The sequence below is a fragment of the Terrapene carolina genome, unplaced genomic scaffold (assembly GCF_002925995.2).
Source record: "Terrapene carolina triunguis isolate 2854851 unplaced genomic scaffold, T_m_triunguis-2.0 Scaffold85, whole genome shotgun sequence".
Taxonomy (NCBI): Eukaryota; Metazoa; Chordata; order Testudines; family Emydidae; genus Terrapene; species Terrapene triunguis.
The window spans coordinates 48005118-48027328 of NW_020664436.1; the positions used below are offsets into that span (position 1 = coordinate 48005118).

The 22211-nt window shown below is 39.3% G+C and overlaps 1 protein-coding gene across 2 annotated transcripts in view; it reads right to left on the minus strand.

Moving 5' to 3' along the window:
• Positions 1–22211, minus strand: part of HECA (hdc homolog, cell cycle regulator) — a 122154-nt gene that overhangs the window by 94143 nt on the left and 5800 nt on the right. For both annotated transcript variants that reach the window (XM_026649786.1, XM_024194924.2), the window contains exons 2-3: positions 5877–6917; positions 2598–2752 (exon numbers count right to left, since the gene is read on the minus strand). In XM_026649786.1, the coding sequence (XP_026505571.1) occupies positions 2598–2752; positions 5877–6917 (1196 nt within the window). The remainder of the gene's footprint in view (positions 1–2597; positions 2753–5876; positions 6918–22211) is intronic.

Sequence of the window (22211 nt, forward strand, 5' to 3'; positions counted from 1 at the left end):
TTGTGATGCTGTTTAGACTTCTTATATTTAAACATAATCTGACTATGCTGCGTATCAGCATTTTAATCTTTATGGATTAATAGATTTACAGGTTATGGTATTTCAGCATCATGACATGGTATTACATCATGCATAATACTTTAAAAATATATTTAAACATTGACAACCTATGTAAGAGCTAAATATTACTATAGTACAGCAATATAGTATACAAAGTATTTTACAAATTCCAATTAGACAGGACCTTGCCTTGAGGAGTCAACATTATTTGGATAGATGAGAACCAAAGTGAAATGCAAGGGTGAGAACAGACCGAGCCATCAGCAACAGAGGCTGGGTAAAATATGTGAATCTTAAGGAGAGATTTGGGTGTGCAAAAATGCAGGCCACTTGACAAAAATAAAACAGCAGGCTGTTGCAAGCACAGCAGGCAATGTGCAAAAGACAGACTCAAGAGTGGGTGGAAAGAAGATAAGCAGAGAATAGAGTCCATGATGGAGGGTAGGAGGAAACAAGGGCTAATAAGTATGGAGGCAGGGTCTGAGCTGCAAGAGCCTTAGCATGACAGCCTAATGGGTGCTTCTGAACATAAACCACATCTCAAAAGAACAATAATGATCTTCAATAAAAGATCTTCCATGATTTTTGCTTGCAAAAAACAATTCACTTATGTTCAACTGAGGTTGAGAGGGCATTAAAAGCCAGTGTCTGATCTGCTTGGAAGCTAAAGATTCCAAAGCATTCTTTGATGGAACATGCATTTGCAATAATCTCCTTGGCCAAAGTTTCACTTTGTCCATCACTGTTGTGCTCTGAGATTTTTTGGAATAAGGTACCAAATGCTACTTTTCAGTTAAAATAATTTAAGGCAATTCAGATTTAGTTTACATAATATATCTTAACTCTGCCCCTTTGTACACATGCTTTACAATATGGTCTTCTGTTACATGGTCGTACAACACACCTGTAGGTGCAGTAGCAAAAATGAACATATCTAATAATTTAGGTGACTGAAAACTAATAATTTCATATTCTATTATATTGAATTGCTTACCAACTACTTTCACACTGCCCACTGATCATATAAATAAGACTCTTGTTATATACACACATAAGGAACAAGAATTAAGATGAAAGTTGAAACAATCTAAATTGCCTGATTTTTGCAAGCTCAAAATGTCAACCTTAATACTGCATTTAAAAAAAACCTTCCTATTTAAAGAGAGGCTCACGATTTAAGAAGTGCACAAAACTGTGAGTAACACTCTTCATTGTAGATACTACTATGGAAGCCAATTAACTACAGAGCTTGATGTTTACTCATCTTCTACAGCAGCAGCAACTCCCTTCTTCTTATCACTTACCATTGTTTATTTTTAATTTTAAACTATACACATTAGTAATGAGAGCTAATGAACATTTGCATTCTGACAAGGTTTCTTTGATTGCAAGGTCTCCAGGGCAAGGACAGTCTCTCCTCTACAGAGATAAGCAACTTGTTGGTACTTAATAGTAATAATACATAGAGCTTGCAAAACTTGATAAAGACATTGCCCAGGAAAGAAAGGTAACTGAGTAAACAATTAATGAAGGTGTATCCCCATTTGTGAGGAATGTATCTAAATACAATAGAGCTACTGATTGAACTGACTCAACCTGTTTTTTTTTTTCCTGTTTGCAGTACAGACTAATCCAATCATTCCCCTAGCACTTGCTTAGTGTGACTCCTATAATGAATCAATGGAGTATCACTTATACCGCTACTGGATCATCATTTGAGCGTTACACCAGAAATTAACATTTTATGAACTACTGCCCACTGCTGCAAAATGTTGAGCATCTCCAATCCATCTAATCACTTAACCAGCCGTTAATCTGCAGCAACTGCACCTTCACACAGCAAGAGTCTGAGCATTCTGTCCCCTACATGAGATTTTCTCCACCTAAGGTACAAACTGGACTACAGTCAAGTCAAAACCAAGTTTCTTTAAAATTTGAAGATTTGCAGGATAACATCACTACACTCATACTGAAGATTAAAGAGCAAGGGGAATTCTTTACGCACAGAAAATCTCTAAGCGTTTCCATTACTTTTGCCTTTTCGCAGGCCTACCCCTTGATAAAACAGCCATAGTTCAAACAACTGACCAGGCCTTGACTAAAAGTGCTATTTTAACAGTAACTGCAGTTTTGCTACTACATTGCTATAATCCCAAAATGAATCGTGATGCAAAAGCTTGATGTGCAGGAGATATTTTGTTGTGATTATCCAATCTAAGCATCAAGGTTTAATGCATTTTAAATTATTTTAAAATGTATCTTAGTTCTATCCCCTGCACCAATGGTTTACATTAATTTGTGTCTAATTTTTTTTAACCTCCTATTTCTGCAGACCCCTGCGCACTATAATTTCATAGATTTTAAGACAAGAAGGGGACCATTAGATCATCTAGTCTGGCCTCCGGTATGTGATGCTGGTTTGTGCTCTTAAACTAGGGGATTTCAGGGGGGCTGGAGGAAGGCGAGAAAATAGACACAAACACTTTTGCTTTGTTTGCCTTCAGTTGGAGCTTCACCTTATTATGCATAATACTAACCTGACAACAGGGAGAGGCTGCCAGAATATCATAGGTATACATGGTTCCCAGTTGATGCCAGCTTCCATCCCATCGGGACTTGCACTTAATGCAGATAATTTTGTGAACTCCTTCTAAGCAGTCGACACAAACAGCATAGAGGTGCATAAGCCTTCCTGTGGACAGGAAACACATTTCTTAAGGAAAGGAGACATTATCCAAAAGGTTCAAGCAGACATTTCCTGTAATGTGCCATTTTGTCATTATACAAATAATAATTTTTTAAGAAGGAGAATGACAAAGTACATAACGCTACTTTATAGACTGGCCCAAAATGTTTTCTAAAGGGGCAAAAAGGTCCCACTTTAAAAAAAACAAAAGAGGGATGTCAGATCCTCAATTTTCTCTTTGCTGGAGGACTTTGGCAAAATACTATGAGGACCTGGAAAGTGGTGTCACACCAACCTGATTCTCCAACTCCAATAATTCATCCACTCTCAATTCCCACCATAAGGAGGAAGAGTTACAGCTCACTGGCCAGTCTGGTTTGACAATTATATTCACGTCTGCCAAATATCTTGCCAAGATCTTCCAGCAAAGAGAAGGAAACACGGACGTGTCGTTCCTAATGTGAGAAACCATAAAAAAGCAGAAAAGAGCAAAACTGCAACTCTGGGTTTTGCTTGGCCGTTCACTTTAAGGCATGTGTATTTAATACATAAGCAAATGATGCTTTAATGCACATTACTTTTTCAGATCTCAATACAAACTTCGAAATACCAGGTAGCATATTAGACACTTTCAATTCCAGTGTGAAGTGTTAAAATAACTCCCTCTCCCCCTCATATTTAATCACAGACTCCCTATGCAGGGGTGAATTGTCAAGAGTTGGATAAATTACACTGACTTCCATAGCTGTCAGACAGTTCAGACTTCAAGACTGAATATTTACTTTATAAAAACATGAACAGACTTATCAGTAGAGACTTACCCCAAGATACAAAATTCAGATGAGAAAATAAAAAGCTTCACACAAGTTTTGGGGATCCGGTATTTTGATCTGGGCTCATCCCATGTTATTGAACTGAGGATTGGCTATTTAACTATGTACATACATACTATAATAAAAACCATCACCATATATTTTACATTACTTGTATGCAAGAAAGTTATGATCTAATATTCAACTACAAATACCATCTACAAAAGAGTTGTGTGTGGTGATTTTGTGCTTTTCAGGAAACAGGCTGTGCTCTTATGAATCAACGTCTTGAATGTACAATTTCTTAATCAAAGTAATGAATTCATGACTCTAGCAGCTGCTTTGGAAAAAATCTCAAAATATACAAAATGTCTGGAAGCCAACAAGTACAATTAGTCTATATCAGAGATTTTAAACAAGTTTTTTTTTTTTTTTAATGCAAACCTTTTAGAGAAATTGAGTGGAAAGTAAAGCCATTTAACAAAACAGATAAAGCTTCCAATTATTTTTGCACTCCTGTAACTATAAACTGGTAAAAAAAAAAAGTGTTCCCAATCTGAGAAAAATGTATGAGTTTTTAAGCTAAATTCTACAATCTTCAAAAAGTAGTTTATTATGTGAGTTTTATTACTCAGACCCTGCCTTACAATGCTCCTAGAGTACAAATACATCAAGATCTGTTGTTCAAGTGAATATCTGGAAATGTAATCTTTGACATAATTCCATGCATTAGAAATCTTTTACTGTGTACCAAGATTAATAACTTTTTTATAGAAGACAGCTTTAAATGTATTTTACAGTAGTCATAGCTTCTGCACACACAGAAATATTTCATCTTCTCCACCATTAATTTTGAGATCCCTAGTTAAATGACTTGATGGCTAAATCACTCACTGAAATAAAGAAATGATTTGTTTAACTCAGGAGGGAAACAGTGTCCTGGAACAGAGACTCACAGTTTAACTTTGTGTGTTAAAATGTGCGCTAAGATGATTAAATGTAATCTTCTTGTAACAAATCACTCTATTTAAGACAAAGGAAAGTAAAATTTCAACAATTTAGGCAATCTCCTTGGATCTAGTATTTCCACAGGTGTACATAAATCTACTAAAAGTTAGAAAGCAATTAATGAAATACACGTAAGTAATAGTCATGTTAAGAAGAGTTTCAGATTATTTTTGGCAAGTGTTAAATTGACACGTGACATTTTAATTGTTGCAAAAGCATTGATTAAATTTGGCAAAACCATGAGCACATTATGCACATCTCCTCCAAAAAAGGAACAAACATTCTTGCCCCATATCACTACATTCTGTTTATGCTACATATTTATCTTAGATCATTTGCTCTTTGTTTATCACTTTTTTTTCCTTGAAGTACACTAGGTATTATGGAAACAATACTGTTAGCATGGACAGAGCTTAGTGACTTAGTGCAATGTAATATTTATACCATTGTTTGTTAAATCAAGTACGCTTATATAATGTGTACTATGACCATGCATGGGATATGACAACTTTCATGAACAGGAAAAAATGCATCTTAAAAATACCTGCTTTACGGGGTTGTCTTACTCCCACTTTCTTGCTTTTTCCATTAAACTCTCAAAGTAATCCCTGCTGTGTCAACCAAAGTAGTAATAATTCTGTTGACACTTGTCTTGCACAGATTGTTGCCCCCCTTCTTTGGTCAATCTCATAGATCGCCTGTGTGTGTGTGTCCAGTTAGAGGTAGCAAGGCATAGGCTTCTTAGTCCGGTATATTATGTTAGCCCATCACCCTCTTTCTCACCACAAAATAACTTACTGGTTGTTGGGCTTTTTTTTATTATTATTTATTTAAACCAAACTGGCCCCCAGCAAGCTATCCAGCCACAAAGTGGCATGACCGGCTCCTCTGGTAGATGTCTAATTTCAGCCCCTAATCTAGGCTGCAACAGGAAATTTAATTTTGAGACAATGCATGACTTACTGTAAGACTCTCAGCAAATAAGGCAATGCATGTGCAGTGCAACACAGACTGGCTGGAAAACCATTACATGCTGTACCTGGAACCCTGAAGGAAAGTCCCTTAGTTGTAGAACTAATAGCAAGGTACGTCAATGTTTACACCTCCCAACCTATACAACACATCCCTTTTTAATAAGCATACTTATACCAAGCTTGATTACTTCAGATTTGACCCAATGATAAGTTAGAAATGAATTTACGTTTCACAAAAGCACTTGCTGCATGGGGATGCAAATCTAAAATGAAATGCACAAAAAGCAGTTCAATCATTTTAAAGAGACCCAACACAACTGACAAGACAACCTGTACCTTGAAGGTGACAGGGAACATCATATTCAATTTCATCGTGTCTCGATGGACTAAGAAACAGGGTTCCATCCACTAGCGGAAACTGTTCAAATACGGGCAGTGCCCTGTGGCACAGCGCACAGTTTACAACATTCCTGTGGCTGGCACTAAGTGCTGCAAGAATAAATTTCCGTAGGTCCTCCCCTTGACCCACTTGGGCATCATCTTCCATCCGCACATGGAAAGTATTCAATTTATGCCTGGGTATATGAGTAAGTAGCTCAGATAGGTCAAGCCTTCTTAAAAATTGCACAGGGGCATCAAAATGTCCTGATCTATGCACTTGCAATCCAGATGCCCCATAATCAAAATGGGCATTCCTGAACATGCCACCACCAGTCATGTTCTTTTTATGAGGTTCTAAGTGAATGGCATTCTTTAAAAATTCTCCTAAATATCGTGACGAACGAGGGCCACTAAAATGTGCAGGAGCAAGAATAGAGTAGCCTGTAGGAGGGGACTGGCCAGGAGAGCCACAGGGAGAACGAATTGCATAGCTCCCACTAACTATGCCTTTCTCTTGAGAGTTCTGCCTGTCCATGGAATGCCTTCGCTGGATATCATGATTTAAACCTTTTTGTGGCTTGCTGACAGGCCTGCACTTTTTAGCATCTTCCACAGATTCTGCCATGGACCTGCCTGTGCTCTTCTCTGACACCGACTTTTTCTTCTTCTCATCCTGCATTCGCTTCACTTGGTACCAGTCTGTGTCTTTCTTTAAGTGACCCTGCCCACATCGGCAGGAGCAAAAGCGAAAAGCAAGATCATATCCCTTTTTTGTCCACATGTTTTGACGACATTGCTTTTCGTTCCAACTCCTTGCTCTGCCAATGCAGTTAAACTGAACAAGAATGCTGCTTTCCCACTCATAAAAACATTGAAGGTGCATCCAGGTGCTGTAGGGACAATGTTCATTGTTGCATACAACCTTCTGGTAGTCATCTTTTTCTAGATCAACAGGCCTTCCAAAGCTACAGATCAGTGGAGTAGCACAAGGTGCTTCTGTGGGACATAAAACAGAGACATTAGTACCTTACGCTGAATGCCATTTATTTGCAATATTTATTTTAAGTTTGCCTGATCAGGTGTATAAAGGAATCCACCACAATTACTGATTTATTTACTGTCATGGTTTTACAAACTGAAAGACTTTTGCAACATAACCAAGATTAGAAAAAACTGCCACATTAGGCTCTCATCCTACAGAGACTTAAACACTTTTGTCACTTTATGTTCATGAATGGTCCCACTCAATGGCACTATTCAGGCATGTAAAGTGACACATATTAAGCCTTCACAAGACTGGGGCCTTAGTGTGCCTTTTGGTATTAATAGTTTTTCTTTTGTTGTTTCTAGTGTTGCACTGTGGGTCAAGTCCTAAAGCCTATACACAGCGAGTATAAGAGGGGTCTATGCAGGGTGCTCACTAGAAGCCAAAAGGCAAAAGTCCTTCTCTCGGAGTCTGTCCATGGCCATGACTACACCCTCAAGCCTAGAGTAGTCTCCGTGGCCAATGCAGCTGACTCCTTGACTGGGTTTGTCTGCCACAGCTGCATATTCACCTTACCCCTCTTCGGCCATGCTAGAACACAGGGAGCTCTGGCAGAGCCACCACTCCTGCATGAACTTCCTGCAGGCAGCCTGCTTCCCTCCCCTTCCCCCCCACCCCACTAAATCAGTTCAGCCACACTGAAGGCTTTTGGAAACCACTGAGTCAAGGTATGAGTTATCCTTATGTGAATCTCAAACCAGCTCAACTAGCAGCCTTTGCTATGTTCTGGAGCAAGAACAGTCCATTTGAATTTCCCTGTCGTATGAAAGTATCTGCTTCTGTACATTTTTTTTTCCATTTTTATGGTTTATGTATTTTTTCCCTAATCTAAATGTCTGTTGTAATATAGGGAGAAATCATTTGGCTGGCTTTTGAACTTCTAACTGAAGATGAGAAGGGCTAGAAGCAGTACTGCTGCTGCTTTCTGGATTGCTGAATATGAAAACCTTTTTTGTTGTTGTTGTTGTAACTTCTAATACACAAAGGATTTTTGCAGTATAGTTCACCTTGGTCAAACCTTAGGAGATTTGACTCTGATAAGCATCAACATTTCCAGGTACTGAACCCTATATTGAGGATATTCTTTTATCTCCCACAACTTTTCTTACCTTGCACTTCCTCCCTTCACCTCACTTCCCAGAAATCATTCAGAATTTTAGCAGATCAGGCAGGTACTACTGCATTCAGATAATACCACCCTTCTTCAGGGATTCTGTGGTCAAAGGTGGCCCAGAGTGCAGTGTGTAAAAGAGTGCACCAGTCAGGAGCAGAAGGCGCAGCAGGAGGGCTGCTAGAACTCCTGGACTCTACAGCAGAATTATATCGGAAGTAGACAGGCCTAGTGGGGAGGGCTTTCCCCCAGCTCGGGATGAAATTCCAACAGCTGCGGAGGAGCCCACAGTTCAGGCGGAGACATCCCTCAGTGATCATAGAATCACAGAAGATTACGGTTGGAAGAGACCTCAGACGGTCATCTAGTCCAACCCCCTGCTCAAAGCAGGACCAACCCCAACTGATGAATATATTAAAGGGAGACTCAATATCCTAGTAAAGAGGATAGGAAAGAACTTGGTAAAGTACAGGTAGGAGCTAGTGAAGAACAGTCAAATGTAAAAGAGTCCCATTTAAGTAGAACACATGAAGGCAAGCCACTGAATATTGACCAAATGTACAAATGCTTATATACAAATACTGGGCGTCTAAATACTAAGATGGGTGAACTAGAATGCCTGGCATTAAATGAGGCTATTGATATAATAGGCCTTGCGGAAACTTGATGGAATAAGGAACATCAAGGGGACACCATAATACCAGGGAACCAAATATATAGGGGTACACAGTAAGGTCACACTGGTGGAGGAGTGGCACTATATGTGAAAGAAAGCATAGAGTCAAATAAAACAAAAATCTTAAATGAATCAAACTAGCACAGACTCTATGGATAGAAATTCCATGCTTGAACAATAAAAATATAGCACTAGGAATATTCTACCGACCACCTGGCCAGGATGGTGGCTGACTATGAAATGCTCAGGGAAATTAGAGAGGCTACAAAGACAGAAAACCCAATGATAATGGGGGGATTTCAACTATCCTTATATTGATTGGGTAATGTGTCACCTCAGGAAGGAATGCAGAGATAAAATTTCTAGACACCTTACATGACTGCTTTGTGGAACAGCTTGAACCCACAAGGGGAGAGGCAAATCTTGATTTAGTCCTAACTAGAGCACAGGATCTGGTCCAAGAAGAGAATATAGCGGAACCACTCGGTAATAGTGACTGTAACATAATGAAATTTAACATCCTTGTAGGGGGAGAAATGCCAAAGAAACCTACCACAGCAGCATTTACCTTCAAAAACGGGAACAATACAAAAATGAGGAAGCTAGTTAAATGAAAATTAAAAGTTAGCCATAAGAGTGAAATGCCTGCAGGATGCATGGAAACTATTTCAAACACCATAATAGAGGTTCAAACAAAATGTATATCCCAAATTTAAAAAAACAGCAAGAGGACCAAAAAAAACAAGACACTATGACTGAACAGCAAAGTTAAAGAGGTGGCTAGTGGGAAAGGGCATCCTTTAAAAACTGGAAGCAAAAATCTTAATATGGGATGTATAGAAAGAAGCATAAACTCTGGCAAATCAAAAGTATAAGAAGGCACGCCAAGAAAGAATTTCAAAAGCAACTAGGTAAAGACACAAAAACTGATAGCAAAAACCTTTTTAAGTCCATCAGAAACAGGACTGCCAAACAGTTAGTTGGGTCATTTGTTGATCACAGTGCTAAAGGAGCAATCTGGGAACACGAGGCCATCACAGAGAAGTTACATGAAATATCTGCATCAGTCTTCATGGCAGAGGCTGTGGGGGAGAGCCATTCTTTTTAGGTGACAGATCTGAGTAACCATCCCAGATTGAGGTGTCAATAGAGGAGGTATTGGAACAAACAGATACATTGAACAGTAATAAGTCAACAGGACCAGATGGTATTCACCCAAGAGTTCTGAAAGAACTCTAATATGAAATTGCAGAACTACTAACTGTGGTATCTAACCCTTTGCTTAAATCAGCCTCTGTACCAGATGATTTGGAGGGTAGCGAATGCAACGCTGATTTTTTTTTTTTTTTTTTTTTAAAGGCTCCAGAGGCAAATCCTGGCAAGTACAGCCTGGTGAGCCTAACTTCAGTACCGAGCAAACTGGCTGAAATCAGAGTAAAGAACAGAATTATCAGACACACAGATGAACACAATACGTCGGGGAGAGTCAACATGGCTTTTGTAAAGGAAAATCATGCCTCTCCGATTTATTAGAATTCTTTGAGGGGATCAACAAGCATGTGGACATGAGTGATCCAGTTGATATAGTGTACCGAGACTTTCAGAAAGCCTTTGATAAGGTCCCTCACCAAAGGCTCTTTAGCAAAGTAAGCAGGGACAACAGGGAAGGTCCTCTCATGGATCAGTAACTGGTTAAAAGATAGGAAACAAGGGTAGGAATAAATGGACAGTTTTCACAATGGACAGCAATAAATAGCAGGGTTCCTTAAGGATCTCTACTGAGACCTGTGCTGTTCAGCATATTCAGAAACGATTTGGAAAAAGCTCAGCTTCAGCTGCTTCTGGCCATCACTAAAAACATTATGCTAATACTATTTAAAATATGTTACTTTTATTTAACAGCCATCTCCACTTTAAGAAACTTTCCATAATCTTATACAGTAGCCAGGCATAGACATATGCAGTTCATTTTAAAACAATCAAATCTTCAACATTCTAGTAGTATTGTTGCCCTTTCCTATTATGTTCTGTTAAAAAGATAATAAAAGCCATAGAACCTTTAGCAAATTCATGAAAGGTAAAGAACTGAAAGCTCTAGAGGCCTTTTTATCCAAAGCATACATAAAGACAGCATGGAAAAATCTACCAATGCTGCTCCACCAATGTGCCTCAACTCTCCTCTGAAGAGACCTACCTCTTAGTGTAAGAGGTCAATCAAGTCTCCATAATCATTTATTCAATCATTTTTCTCTCTGTTCCTAATGCCAACAATGGTGTCCATTATAGTGTCGGTTTCCGAGATGTAGATACCTTTTCTCTCAAAGTGTGAAGAGTATGCATTCCATTTCAGAATACACACTCTGTAAACAGATCAAAGGCAGAGAGAAAAAGAACAAGCTGGATGGAGAGCGTCAGGAGACAGCTATGGTATCCCTCTGGCACCATTTAGGAAGCTCATCCAACTAATACCAGGCCTGTTTTCCTACTAGTTATCTAAACTCACAGAAACTATGGTGGGGTTTTGTTAGGTTTCATATTTCTAGTCTTCAATTATTATTATTTGTTGGTTACCATGGCTATTAAAACTTCTCTTCAAGCTGCTGACATGTATTACTGAGTATACTAACTTTGGTTAAGATAACAAAAAACTCTGAGTTTCCCAACCCAGCTACTAATCTGATACTGCCCCCTTCAATTCAACAGACATCATGCCACATCAAGTAATGCTTGTGCAGACTTTTTTCTTTGGCTCTAGCAAGTAGTAATACTTTTATGATATTTAAGATTTGAAAAAGTGTATCTTTGGATTATAGCATATTAGGCAATAATATGCAATTTATCTCAAAGAAGCTAATTAAACTTAAACCATCAAAGGCACATCATAAGAAACCCGATGCTGAAAAAGATTTTTTTTAAAGTACTACTGCAAAAATCTCTCATTTACACATCCTCCAGCATTCATTACTTCGTATTCAGTCTTTTATACCATTTCTGATGGAAAGAAACCAAAAGTCCAATACCCCCCTAAAAAGTTTAAATATTCTCTAATATTTGTGTACACAAATACAACTGAGATGGCCTATAATTTAATGATTGTTTTAATTTTATGTCCAGAGTTCGCCAATGTTATTTTTTTATTAGAACACCCTTTGGAACAGAGCACAAGCATTAAATCTGTTCCTTGTTATTAACTTTTTTAACTGTCCTTATCATAAGTAAAGCTGATAAAACACTTCCTTTGTCCCACCCTCATAACACATACTACAGTTCAGTTTGCTGAATGCCAAACACAAAAATAAACTATCCATAACCACTTGGACAAGACTCATGCCTCAGCAGCATGCAAACAAAAATGGGATTAATAAAATAAATGCTAGAAATAAAAAAAACAATACCCCGTGCTTTGCACAGAGGGCATCCATAGTCATTTTTTGTAATCTTGTTTGTTACATCTAGTGGATATTTTAAAGGCAATTGCAAAGGAGTGGGAGGGATTTTTTTCCCCCCCCTTAAATTGAGCTTGGTTCCCCCCCTCCTCTTTTTTTTTCTCTTTTGCGCTGTTTCATGATGGATAAAGTGCTTTGAACCGGGTTTGGTTTTGTTCCCTTCCCCCCGCCTTAGAAATATCAGAACTGTGAAATGCGGTCTTCCTTAGTTTTTCTGTAGAACCTACTGGATGTCTTAGCATTGTACAGTAGGCAGGGCAAGGCTCCTCTCTCTCCTACTCAGCCAAGATAGGTGTTTGGGGTAATTAATCCACTCGGGAAGGGTCAAGGGTGTGGTCGGATGACTGCAATGAGTGACTCTCAAAGGAGGCTCCAAGCAGACTAGAGCCAGGCAGAGCTCTGAGGAGGAGGATTCTATTAGGACCCAGTTTCAGGGGGGCTGTGGGGAGATCCTGAACTAAATGGGTGAGTCTTTGGGTTTGGGAAGCCAGAACTTGAATTACAGAGTTCCAAAAAGAGGTTAAAGAGCCCCCAAGCTAACAGTGGGTGAAAAGGCATCTCTTTGGGGAGTTGGATTATGACTAATGAGGCCCCAGAACGGGAGAATATTGTTCTCAAGAACGTTAGGGTAAGAGTGGATCCATAAACTTCAAGGCCAGAAGGAATCATTGTGATTATCAAGGCTGACCTCCCAGATAGCACAGGCCAGAGAACTTCCCCAATATAATTCCTAGAGCAGATCTTTTAGAAAAACATCCAATCCTGATTTAGAAATTGACAGTGATGGAGAATATACCATGACTCTTGGTAAATTGCTCCAATGGTTAATTACTCTCACTTTTAAAAACTACACATTATTTCCAGTCTGAATTTGTTTAGCTTCAACTTCCAGCCACTGGATCATGTTATGCCTTCTTCTGCCTATTATCAAATATTTGTTCCCCATGTAGGTACTTACAGACTGTAATCAAAGTCACTCCTTAACCTTCTCTTTGTGAAGCTAAACAGACTGAGCTCCTTGAGTCTACCACCATAAGCCATGTTTTATAATCCTTTAATCATTCTCACAGCTCTTCTCTGAACCCTCTCCAATTTATTAACATACTTCTCCAATTGTGGACATACTGGACAAAGTATTCCAGCAGTGGTCACACCAATGTCAAATACTGATGTAAAAAAACCTCTTTACTGCTACTTGAGATTCCATTTATGCATCCAAGGATGGCATTAGCCCTTTTGGGCACGGTGTTGCGCTAGGAGCTCATGTTCAGCTGATTATCTCTCCTCTCCCCAAAATCTGTTTCAGGGTCATTGCTTTCCCCCGTCCTGCAAGTATGGCCTACAAGCTTTGTTCCTAAATGTACACACATTGTTTACTTGCACCCAGTTTACCAAGCGATCCAGATTGCTCTATCAGTGACCTGTCCTCTTTGTCATTTACCATTCCCCCAATTTGCGTCCTCTGCAAACTTCATCGGTGATGATTTATGTTTTCTTCCAGGTCTTTTGATAAAATGGTTAAATAGTGTAGGTCCAAGAACCAATCACGGCGAGACTCCCATTAGAAACAAATCCGCTTGATGAGTCATCATTTACACTTACATTTTGAGATTTATCAGCTAGCCAGTTTTAATCCATTTCATGTGTGCCATGTTCATTGTATACCATTCTAGTTTTTTAATCAAAAGGTTGTGCAGTACCAAGTCAAATGTGTTACAGAAGTTTAACTATACTACACTAACACCACTATCTTTACAACCAAATTTGTCATCTCATCAAAAAAAAAAAAAAAAAAAATCCAGTTAGTTTGACAGGCTCTATTTCCATAAATCCATGTTGCTTGCCATTAATTATATTACCCTCTAATTCTTGATTAATCAAGTCCTATACCAGCTGTCCCATTATGTTGTCCAGAATGTCAGACTGACAGGACTATAATTACCCAGAATGACATGGGTAACTGAGGCAGGGGACTGCAGTGGCAAGCCACCCCACAAAAGGTTGCACTTGGAGACAGCATCCCTCTTAGGCTATGTCTACACTGCACACCACTGGGAGCTGCGTATAGGGTATGTGTAGCTACACATCATAGTGAAAAGCAGGCTACATTCACACTGCAGTAGGTAGCTACATATGTCAGTGAAATGGTCTGGCAGCAGGGAGGCAGTGGGGAAAGGCTGCAGCAGCATGGAGGCAGCAGGAAAAGGCTCAACAGGGAAGCTGCTGGAGCCTTTCCCTGCAGTGGGGAAAGGCTCCGGCAGCAGGACACTACACTGCTAAACACAGCAGTGTAGATGTGGAAGTCATTGCTTGGACAAGCACAGGAGTGTCTTTACTTGCCTAAGCAGTGCCTCACCTTCTACACTGCTATTTATATCCATGCTGAGAGGGTGTGTAGTGTATGTACTCTACACACCACCAAAAGGAGTGTGCGGTGTAGACATACCTTTACCAAGACCTACTACCAAGTTAAAAAGTATAAAGAGCCACTGCCCCTCCTATAAATGCTGTACACAGAAGCAAAGTATCACATGGCATCTAGCAAAGTGCTTATTAAAGAACTGTAAAACAAGTGACAATCTGAAAATTAAGATATTTTAAAGATCCTTAAATTGTCAATCCCTTTTGCTTCCCGTTAATAAAAAATAACTTTTGTGAATTTCTCAGAAGGCTAACGCCTCATGGATAAAAATATTTATAAATGCACTATGCTAGCAATTCTACAGTTTATAGCCAAAGATAGACTTTCATTCTAAACCTGTATATTTTTCAATGGCTTACAGATGGCCAAAATAGCTTAAGAAAGTAAGAGGATGGGTTCTTAAATTTCTCAGGTTTTTCCTCAGACCAGCCTTTCTGGAAAGAGGAAGAAAAATCTTTTCAGTTATAGGAATATGAAAGTAACTGTTTTCCAAGAGATAAATTTAAAAAAAACAGTTCAAGAACTTTTTCTGCACACGTCTCAAATTTTCTTTGAATGTTTCTAGAATTCAAGCGTGGTATACGCATGGTCCTTAATCTGAATCACCCTTTGCCAAATTTAAATGTAAAGATACAAAGTTATGGATGAAAATGGTATATTATTCCATTATTCCGAGGCACAATAAATTATTTGCCTTGAAGATGCCAATGCTGCCTGTTTAGAGCTCCATTGACTTCAAATCCACGCAGGCACAAAGGTACAATTGCAGAATGGGTGGGCCCACTTCTACGCTAATATAATTCCATTGAAATCAATGGAGTTACACCAGTGTAAAATTGAAGTTCTGTGTTGACTCAGGCCCACAGCAGCTGAATATATGTAAGTAGCAAAACACATAATTGGATGCATTATAGAAATCTAAAAAAATACAGATTGAGTCCACCTTCTTCTGCTCCCAACTCCCTCACATCACTCAAAATATTTAAATGACATATTTGAAAGGAACCCTTTGGTCTGGATGCCCAATGGGTACAGGCCACTGTAGATTTTGACATTTGGGCTCCATATGTGCTCCCATGTACTCCACACCCACTACAGAGTACAGTGGCTCTGGGAGAATGGTCACCAGACCGGCTAGGTCCAGAAAGATTTAGACGGAAGGGATGTCTTGCCAGGAAGTGCAATACCACCACAGACTCAAATCATCATCTCATTAATCTTATTACTGAGTTATCTGGGACAGTCTTCAATTTGAGTGAAGATCTACTATCACAAAAATCAAATTATATTACATTACAATTTCAACTAAATATGAGACAGGATCAAATAAAACTTGATCATGACATAACTAGGGCCTTACCATCCTAAATCATGGTCATCTTGTAACTTAACTTAAACTTGGTCCCAAACAATGATGATATGCATGGGAGAGGTACATACAGATATTTATAAACTAAAATGCATAAACATTCCTATTCCCTTGGTTTGCTTACTGATGGGATTTATTTTCCATTTCCTGCTTTGAGAAATGTTACACATTATGTTCCTGGTGTGGGTTTTTGTACTGTGTTGTTACTCTTACATATACATGGCTTGTAAGAAGTAAAACGATTTTTAAGCCAGTGGTTCTCAACCAGGGGTATGTGTACCCCTGGGGGTACACAGAGCTCTTCCAGGGGGTACACCAACTCATCTAGATATTTGCCTAGTTTTACAACAGGCTACATAAAAAGCACTAGTGAAGTCAATAAAAACTAAAATTTTGTACCAACAATGACTTGTTTATAATGCTCTATATACTATACACAAATGTAAATACAATATTTATATTCCAATTGCTTTATTTTATAATTATAAGGTAAAAATGAAAAAGTAAGCAATTTTTCAAGTAATAGTGTGCTATGACACTTGTATTTTTATGTCTGATTTTGTAAGCAAGTCATTTTTAAGTGAGGTGAAATCTGGGGTTACGCGAGACAAATCAGACTCCTGAAGGGGGTACAGTAGTCTGAAACGATTGAGAGCCACTGGTTTAAGATATAAAAGACAAAAAGCAATTGGTTGTAAGGAAAGGTATATCTGAAGTGACATTTTCAGTTGATAGTCCAGTTGAGTTTTCCTCTTGAATCAACAGGGAAATGCTTATAGAGGATGCTATGGATCTGTATGCAACCAATGTATGCCAGAAGGATTGTGAATAGACTGTTTTCCTACATACTGTGCCTCCGCAGCCAACAATCTAGGATAAACCAGGAACAGATTAACTTTTCCATAACTTCTTCCTTGTCACTCATGTGCTTATTTTATTTTTGTAGGATCCAGTCTTATGAAGTAAAGTCTTACTTTACTGTGTATATTAATGCCTATTCACTATAATACGGTCTCTTTGCAAGTAGAGTAGTTGATAAAAAAAAATTAAATACAAGACTACATGAGTGAAATTCTAAGGTTTTAGATTGCAACTGCACAGAAATAAGGAAAATCAAACATACAGTTCCAATAGCATCAGCGATTCATCCTACAGTATTTATATTTTCTATGTAAAGTCAACATTACTATGTATAGTACAACAAAATATGTGCACATGTACTAATGTTTAAGTACATGTAATAATTATTTCATATATACACATCCGATGCTAATTAATTATTGATACAGGAACCACATATTTGCGTTTCCTGACTTAAACAATTCAAGTTTTGATTTTAGTGCTCCAAGCTATTTTTAAATAGACAGTTTGCTCAAGCAGAAAAGCTGGAGTCAGGAGAACTGTACCACTATAAACATTAGCAGTCCCTTCAAAAATTTGATTGATTGACTGATTGTTTGTGTTCCCTTTCCACCCATTCAGTCTACATAAATCAGGGTGATTAAATGAAATTAAACCATACACTTAAAAAAACCTTTGGTTTTTTTTAAGTGTATGGTTTAATGTGTATGGTTTAATTTCATTTAAACAAGTTTTGAATTAACCTTTCAATTACAATCCTCCGTCTCAAGGACTGACATCATTAAAAATCTATTGAAATTAAACCAACTGTAAAACCTAGTTAGTTTAGCATGTTGAATCAATATTAAAGGCATTACATGTCTATGCTATTACCCCAACAGAATACATCACACATGCGGTAATATGGCTTGTTTTCTTAAACACCAAGCAATTGTTTTAAGGAATATTATAGCCAGTACTACAAAACAGTGACTGAGCTTTTTTCAAAATCTCAATATTTTAAGTTTAATGAATGGGAGAACAGAGCAGAGCTTTAACTTGCTGACATTCTGCTGGAGGAACCCTTTCTGAGTGGCAGTCCCCCAAGGGGCTCCACCCTACCTTAAGGGCAGGTCATGTGGCCTCAATGCCCCTGAGACTGAACCTCTGGGCTGCAGCATTTCCGCTTCACACCATGAGATCTGCTCACCAAGTTCAACTGAGATAGACTCTTGATCAGAGACTTGTATGCTGTACAGGAACCCATGCACTGCAGCAAGGCAGCTTTTTCAAAACAGTAGGATTTATTAGTCAACCAGAACATAGCATCTGGAAGTCATTAGGTTAGCACAGTGCATTCTGGCCACGCCAGCCTTCCACCCAGTCAAGCTCTCAAGGAATCCCTTCCTGGCTCTTGTGTGTCTCACCAAAGGGCAGCCCTTAAGCCAGCTGCCTGACACCTTTCTCCTTTGTTCTCAGGCTGGGGGCTGTGCTCTGTTTCCCTGATAGAGGTGGGGGGGAAATCTCCTTCCCCTGGGTTGTTGGTTGCTGTGAATATCCTGGCCATTGGGGTTCTTCTCGTCTTTTCAGATGCGCTATTGATATGGGTCAGTTTCAGCCCATCCTTTAAAGATCCATTCATTCCACCCCAGACAGCTATGTGACACAAACACCTCATGTCTCTTACTCTGCTCCAAGAGTAGCTTTAACCCTTTTGCACCCATTGGGTAGCAATGCAAAGTATTGAGGGGAAACTGAGGCATGAACAGGATTCATAAAAATATTACAGACAAATCCCACTTCATCACACAAGCATCTTCATTTTTTTTCCATTAAACATGATGCTAGTTTATTTTCTCCCAATCTGTTCAGCAAATATGAATACAGTCATCAAAAAGAAAATATTGACCCTATTGCCAGAAGCTGGTTTACCATTTAAATGCAATCTGCTTCCAGGTAGCTGTCTAACCACTTGAATCCATTTAATGGCTCAACTTTCTAATTTTGGAAGCCAACATGCACTTCAGAACAGTTCTGATATTGAGTGGTTGGCAAGACTAATGAATGATTAGCAGATGCCAATGTCATAAAAGCATCCCTTTAGTAGAGCTTTTTGCAACATTTAGGAATCTTGGCCAAATGCCAACTTACGTGGTTCTGCTCTGCCTATCTCTAATTCCTCCTATAGTTTTACCTGAAGTTGCTATTCTTCTCTCCTTCTGTAATTCATTAAGGAGGGGAAATGAACATGTAGTATTGCTGTAACAGAATGGCTTCTAGGTTTATGCCCAGACATGGCTGCATTTCAGAGACATGAATATCAAGTTCTGATTCACCAATATCTGATTGTTTAAACAAGCCTTGTTTTCATGTATTGGTGCAGTTGAACAAATACTTTTATATAGCTTAGTGTCTAATAAATAGAAGTAATATTCACAAACATTAATATTCTGAATAAAAGTGCACAGATACATCATTGCTTAAATAAGATATGTTTTGGCTTTCACACCAATCAGTAAGAATGAACTTCAAGAAACAAAAACATGACTGAAGACTGCTTCATACTGAGTTCTAGTCTACAGATTTTAGCCACTATAAAAACTGGTGATTAAAACAGGCAACTTAGATTAGTCCTCCCAGATGTAAGACTCATTTACCTGATTCAATGGACTGAGAAAAACAGAATGACAAATGCATAAGAACCCCGCACACACACTTCATGATGTAAAGATGATTTAAATTCCCACTTTGTAGCCTTCCCTATGGCCTTTAATTCTTTGAAGGTCTTCAGAAAACTAATCCCTATGTCTCAGGAAGCAGAGCGTAATAATTAATGCAGATTTCCAGTGCTTCAGCCCTACTAGGCTAGCAGTGTGAAATTCGAACTTGTGATATGAATAAAGGGGTCACTGCAGTGAGATTACTGAATCCCCCTCTTAAGTACAGTATCCATTCCTACAGAAAGAAACTGAGGCCTGGTCTATACTACAAAGTTAGGTTGATGTAAACTGTCTTACAGTGACCTGTGTAAGTATCTCCACTAAAATGTAGCTCCCACCAATGTTGCTTGCCCACTACAGTTAATAACTCCACCTCCGCGAAAGGCGCTTAAGTCTATGCAGTTAGGTTGACACAATGTCAGTGTAGACACTGTGTTGCTGCCATTCAGAAACCATCCCACAATGCCCCACACTGGCAGTTAAATTGGTGCAAGCGCTCCTGGTGAGGATGTGCACTGCCGACCCAAGGAGCATAGTGTGGACATATAAGGCCTTGGCTACACTTGCGAGTTACAGCGCTGTAAAGCCTCCCCCAGCGCTGTAACTCACTCCCTGTCCACACTGGCAGGGCACTTATAGCGCTGTATCTCCCTGGGTACACCGCTGCAGGTACTCCACCTCCTGGAGAAGCATAAGAGATACAGCGGAGTGGCTACGACTCACGGGTGTGAGGGTAAACACTTGCAGCGCTGTACTAATCACCTTCTCAAGTGGCCAATCCTCTCCATTGTTGTGACCGGCTGCAGGAATGCGGAAGTGCCGGTTTCAAAGCTCATACCACAGAGAAAAAGCAAACAGTTTGCTGTTTGCTTTGAGTGAGTAAATGAATGAGCAGGGGGCCGGGAGTTCGGAACTTGCAAAATAGAGAGCTGACACACTCCAAAAAGCACTCTCTCTCCCCCCACACTCCCTGTCACATTCCACCCCACCCCGTTTTGAAAAGCACGTTGCAGCCACATGAATGCTGGGATAGCTGCCCATAATGCTCCGCTCCCAACACAGCTGCAAATGTTGCAAGTGTGGCCACGCCACTGCGCTGGCAGCTGTCTATGTGGACAGTCTGCAGCGCTTTTCCCTACTCAGCTGTACGAAGACAGGTTTACTTCACAGCGCTGTACAACTGCAAGTGTAGCCAAGGCCTAAACCAATTCAATTACTGCGGTGGCTGTATGTCAACATAACTTAGGTCGACTTAATTTTGGAGTGTAGACTTGCCCTGAATCTTAGGCCATGGCTACACTAGAGAGCTTACAGCGGTGCAGCTGTGCTGCAGTAAGCTCTCTAGTGTAGCCGCTCTAAGTGGATGGGAGAGAGCTTTCTTGTTGGCTTAATTATTCCAGTCCCCGTGAGCCGCAGTAGGTATGTTGGCTTGAGAAGCGCTCTCGCCAACATAGTGCTGTCCACACTGGCACTTAAATCAGCATAAGTTATGTTGCTCAGGGTGGGTAGCTAATTTACACCCCTGAGTGACATAGCCTAAGTTGACATAAGTTATGGCTATGCTACACTTTACTTATAGTAGAAACACATCCTTTTTCTCTCTCTCCCTCCCTCCCTTTCTTCCTAATGGAAGAAACACTCCTTCTTGACATGTTACAACTGCAGTTTAGATGTATCCCATCTTCACAGCCTTGCACTCTACCATGACACTCCAGTGCTGCAGTCACTGGTTTCTTACCCAAAGATGAGCTAGCCTTCTGCATCTGAACTTTCACTTCTTTGAACTAAGCTGTTTCCTCAAAACTTCTGCATTTCTGTAATCCTGAATTTCTATGAAAAGGACTCTAATTAGAAGAAGGGTGTGACTTTTTTAAAAATCATTATTTTGTGTGTTATTGTAATTCAGGTGCCTTTTTAAGATTGCAAACCGTATGGATTTATTTCCTATAATTTAGGCCCAATCTTGCAACATGCTGAGCACCCACAACTCCTAATGTCTGTACGCCTGAAGAGCAATGAGAGCTAAAACACTTGGCATCTCAGCTGATCTAACCTTTAGGCTGAACCTATTTAACTGTGGACAACCAATAACTTTTGTCTAATGTTTTATAGGCGGAAAAGTAGAGAAGCAAGGATGGGTTCAGGACAACAACTATCAAGCAGACAAAAGTGTTTATCTGTATGATGATATAAGGGAGGGTAGAGAAAGAGCTTACAGACCTCTCCCATGCCCAGAAATTGTCTTGTCACTGCTGTTTACAAACAAGTGGGAGGGAAGTCTGGAATGAGTGGATGCAAAGAAAACTCCTCTTAATTCTTTCAACAGTCTCTCACCAATTTCAAATAAGTCTGTTTTTAAAATATCTCCTAAAGCAAAGCCTAGTAATAAATATAGGGCCGTGAGCATGGAATCCAGCCCATGGTTAACCATTCGGAGAGCATATAATTTTTTTAATTTCCTGACATCTGCATGTGTATTTGCTTATCTCACACGTATACAGGAATAGTCTTTATTGTATTCATCTACACAACTGCCTCTATCTACACAGATTTGTAATTTTATGAACTGTTTTGTCCACAAAAAGCAAGTATTTGCACAGTTTCTAGAATCCTACAAATAGGTACTTCAAATACAGCATAAAGGCTCTTTTCAAAAATAAA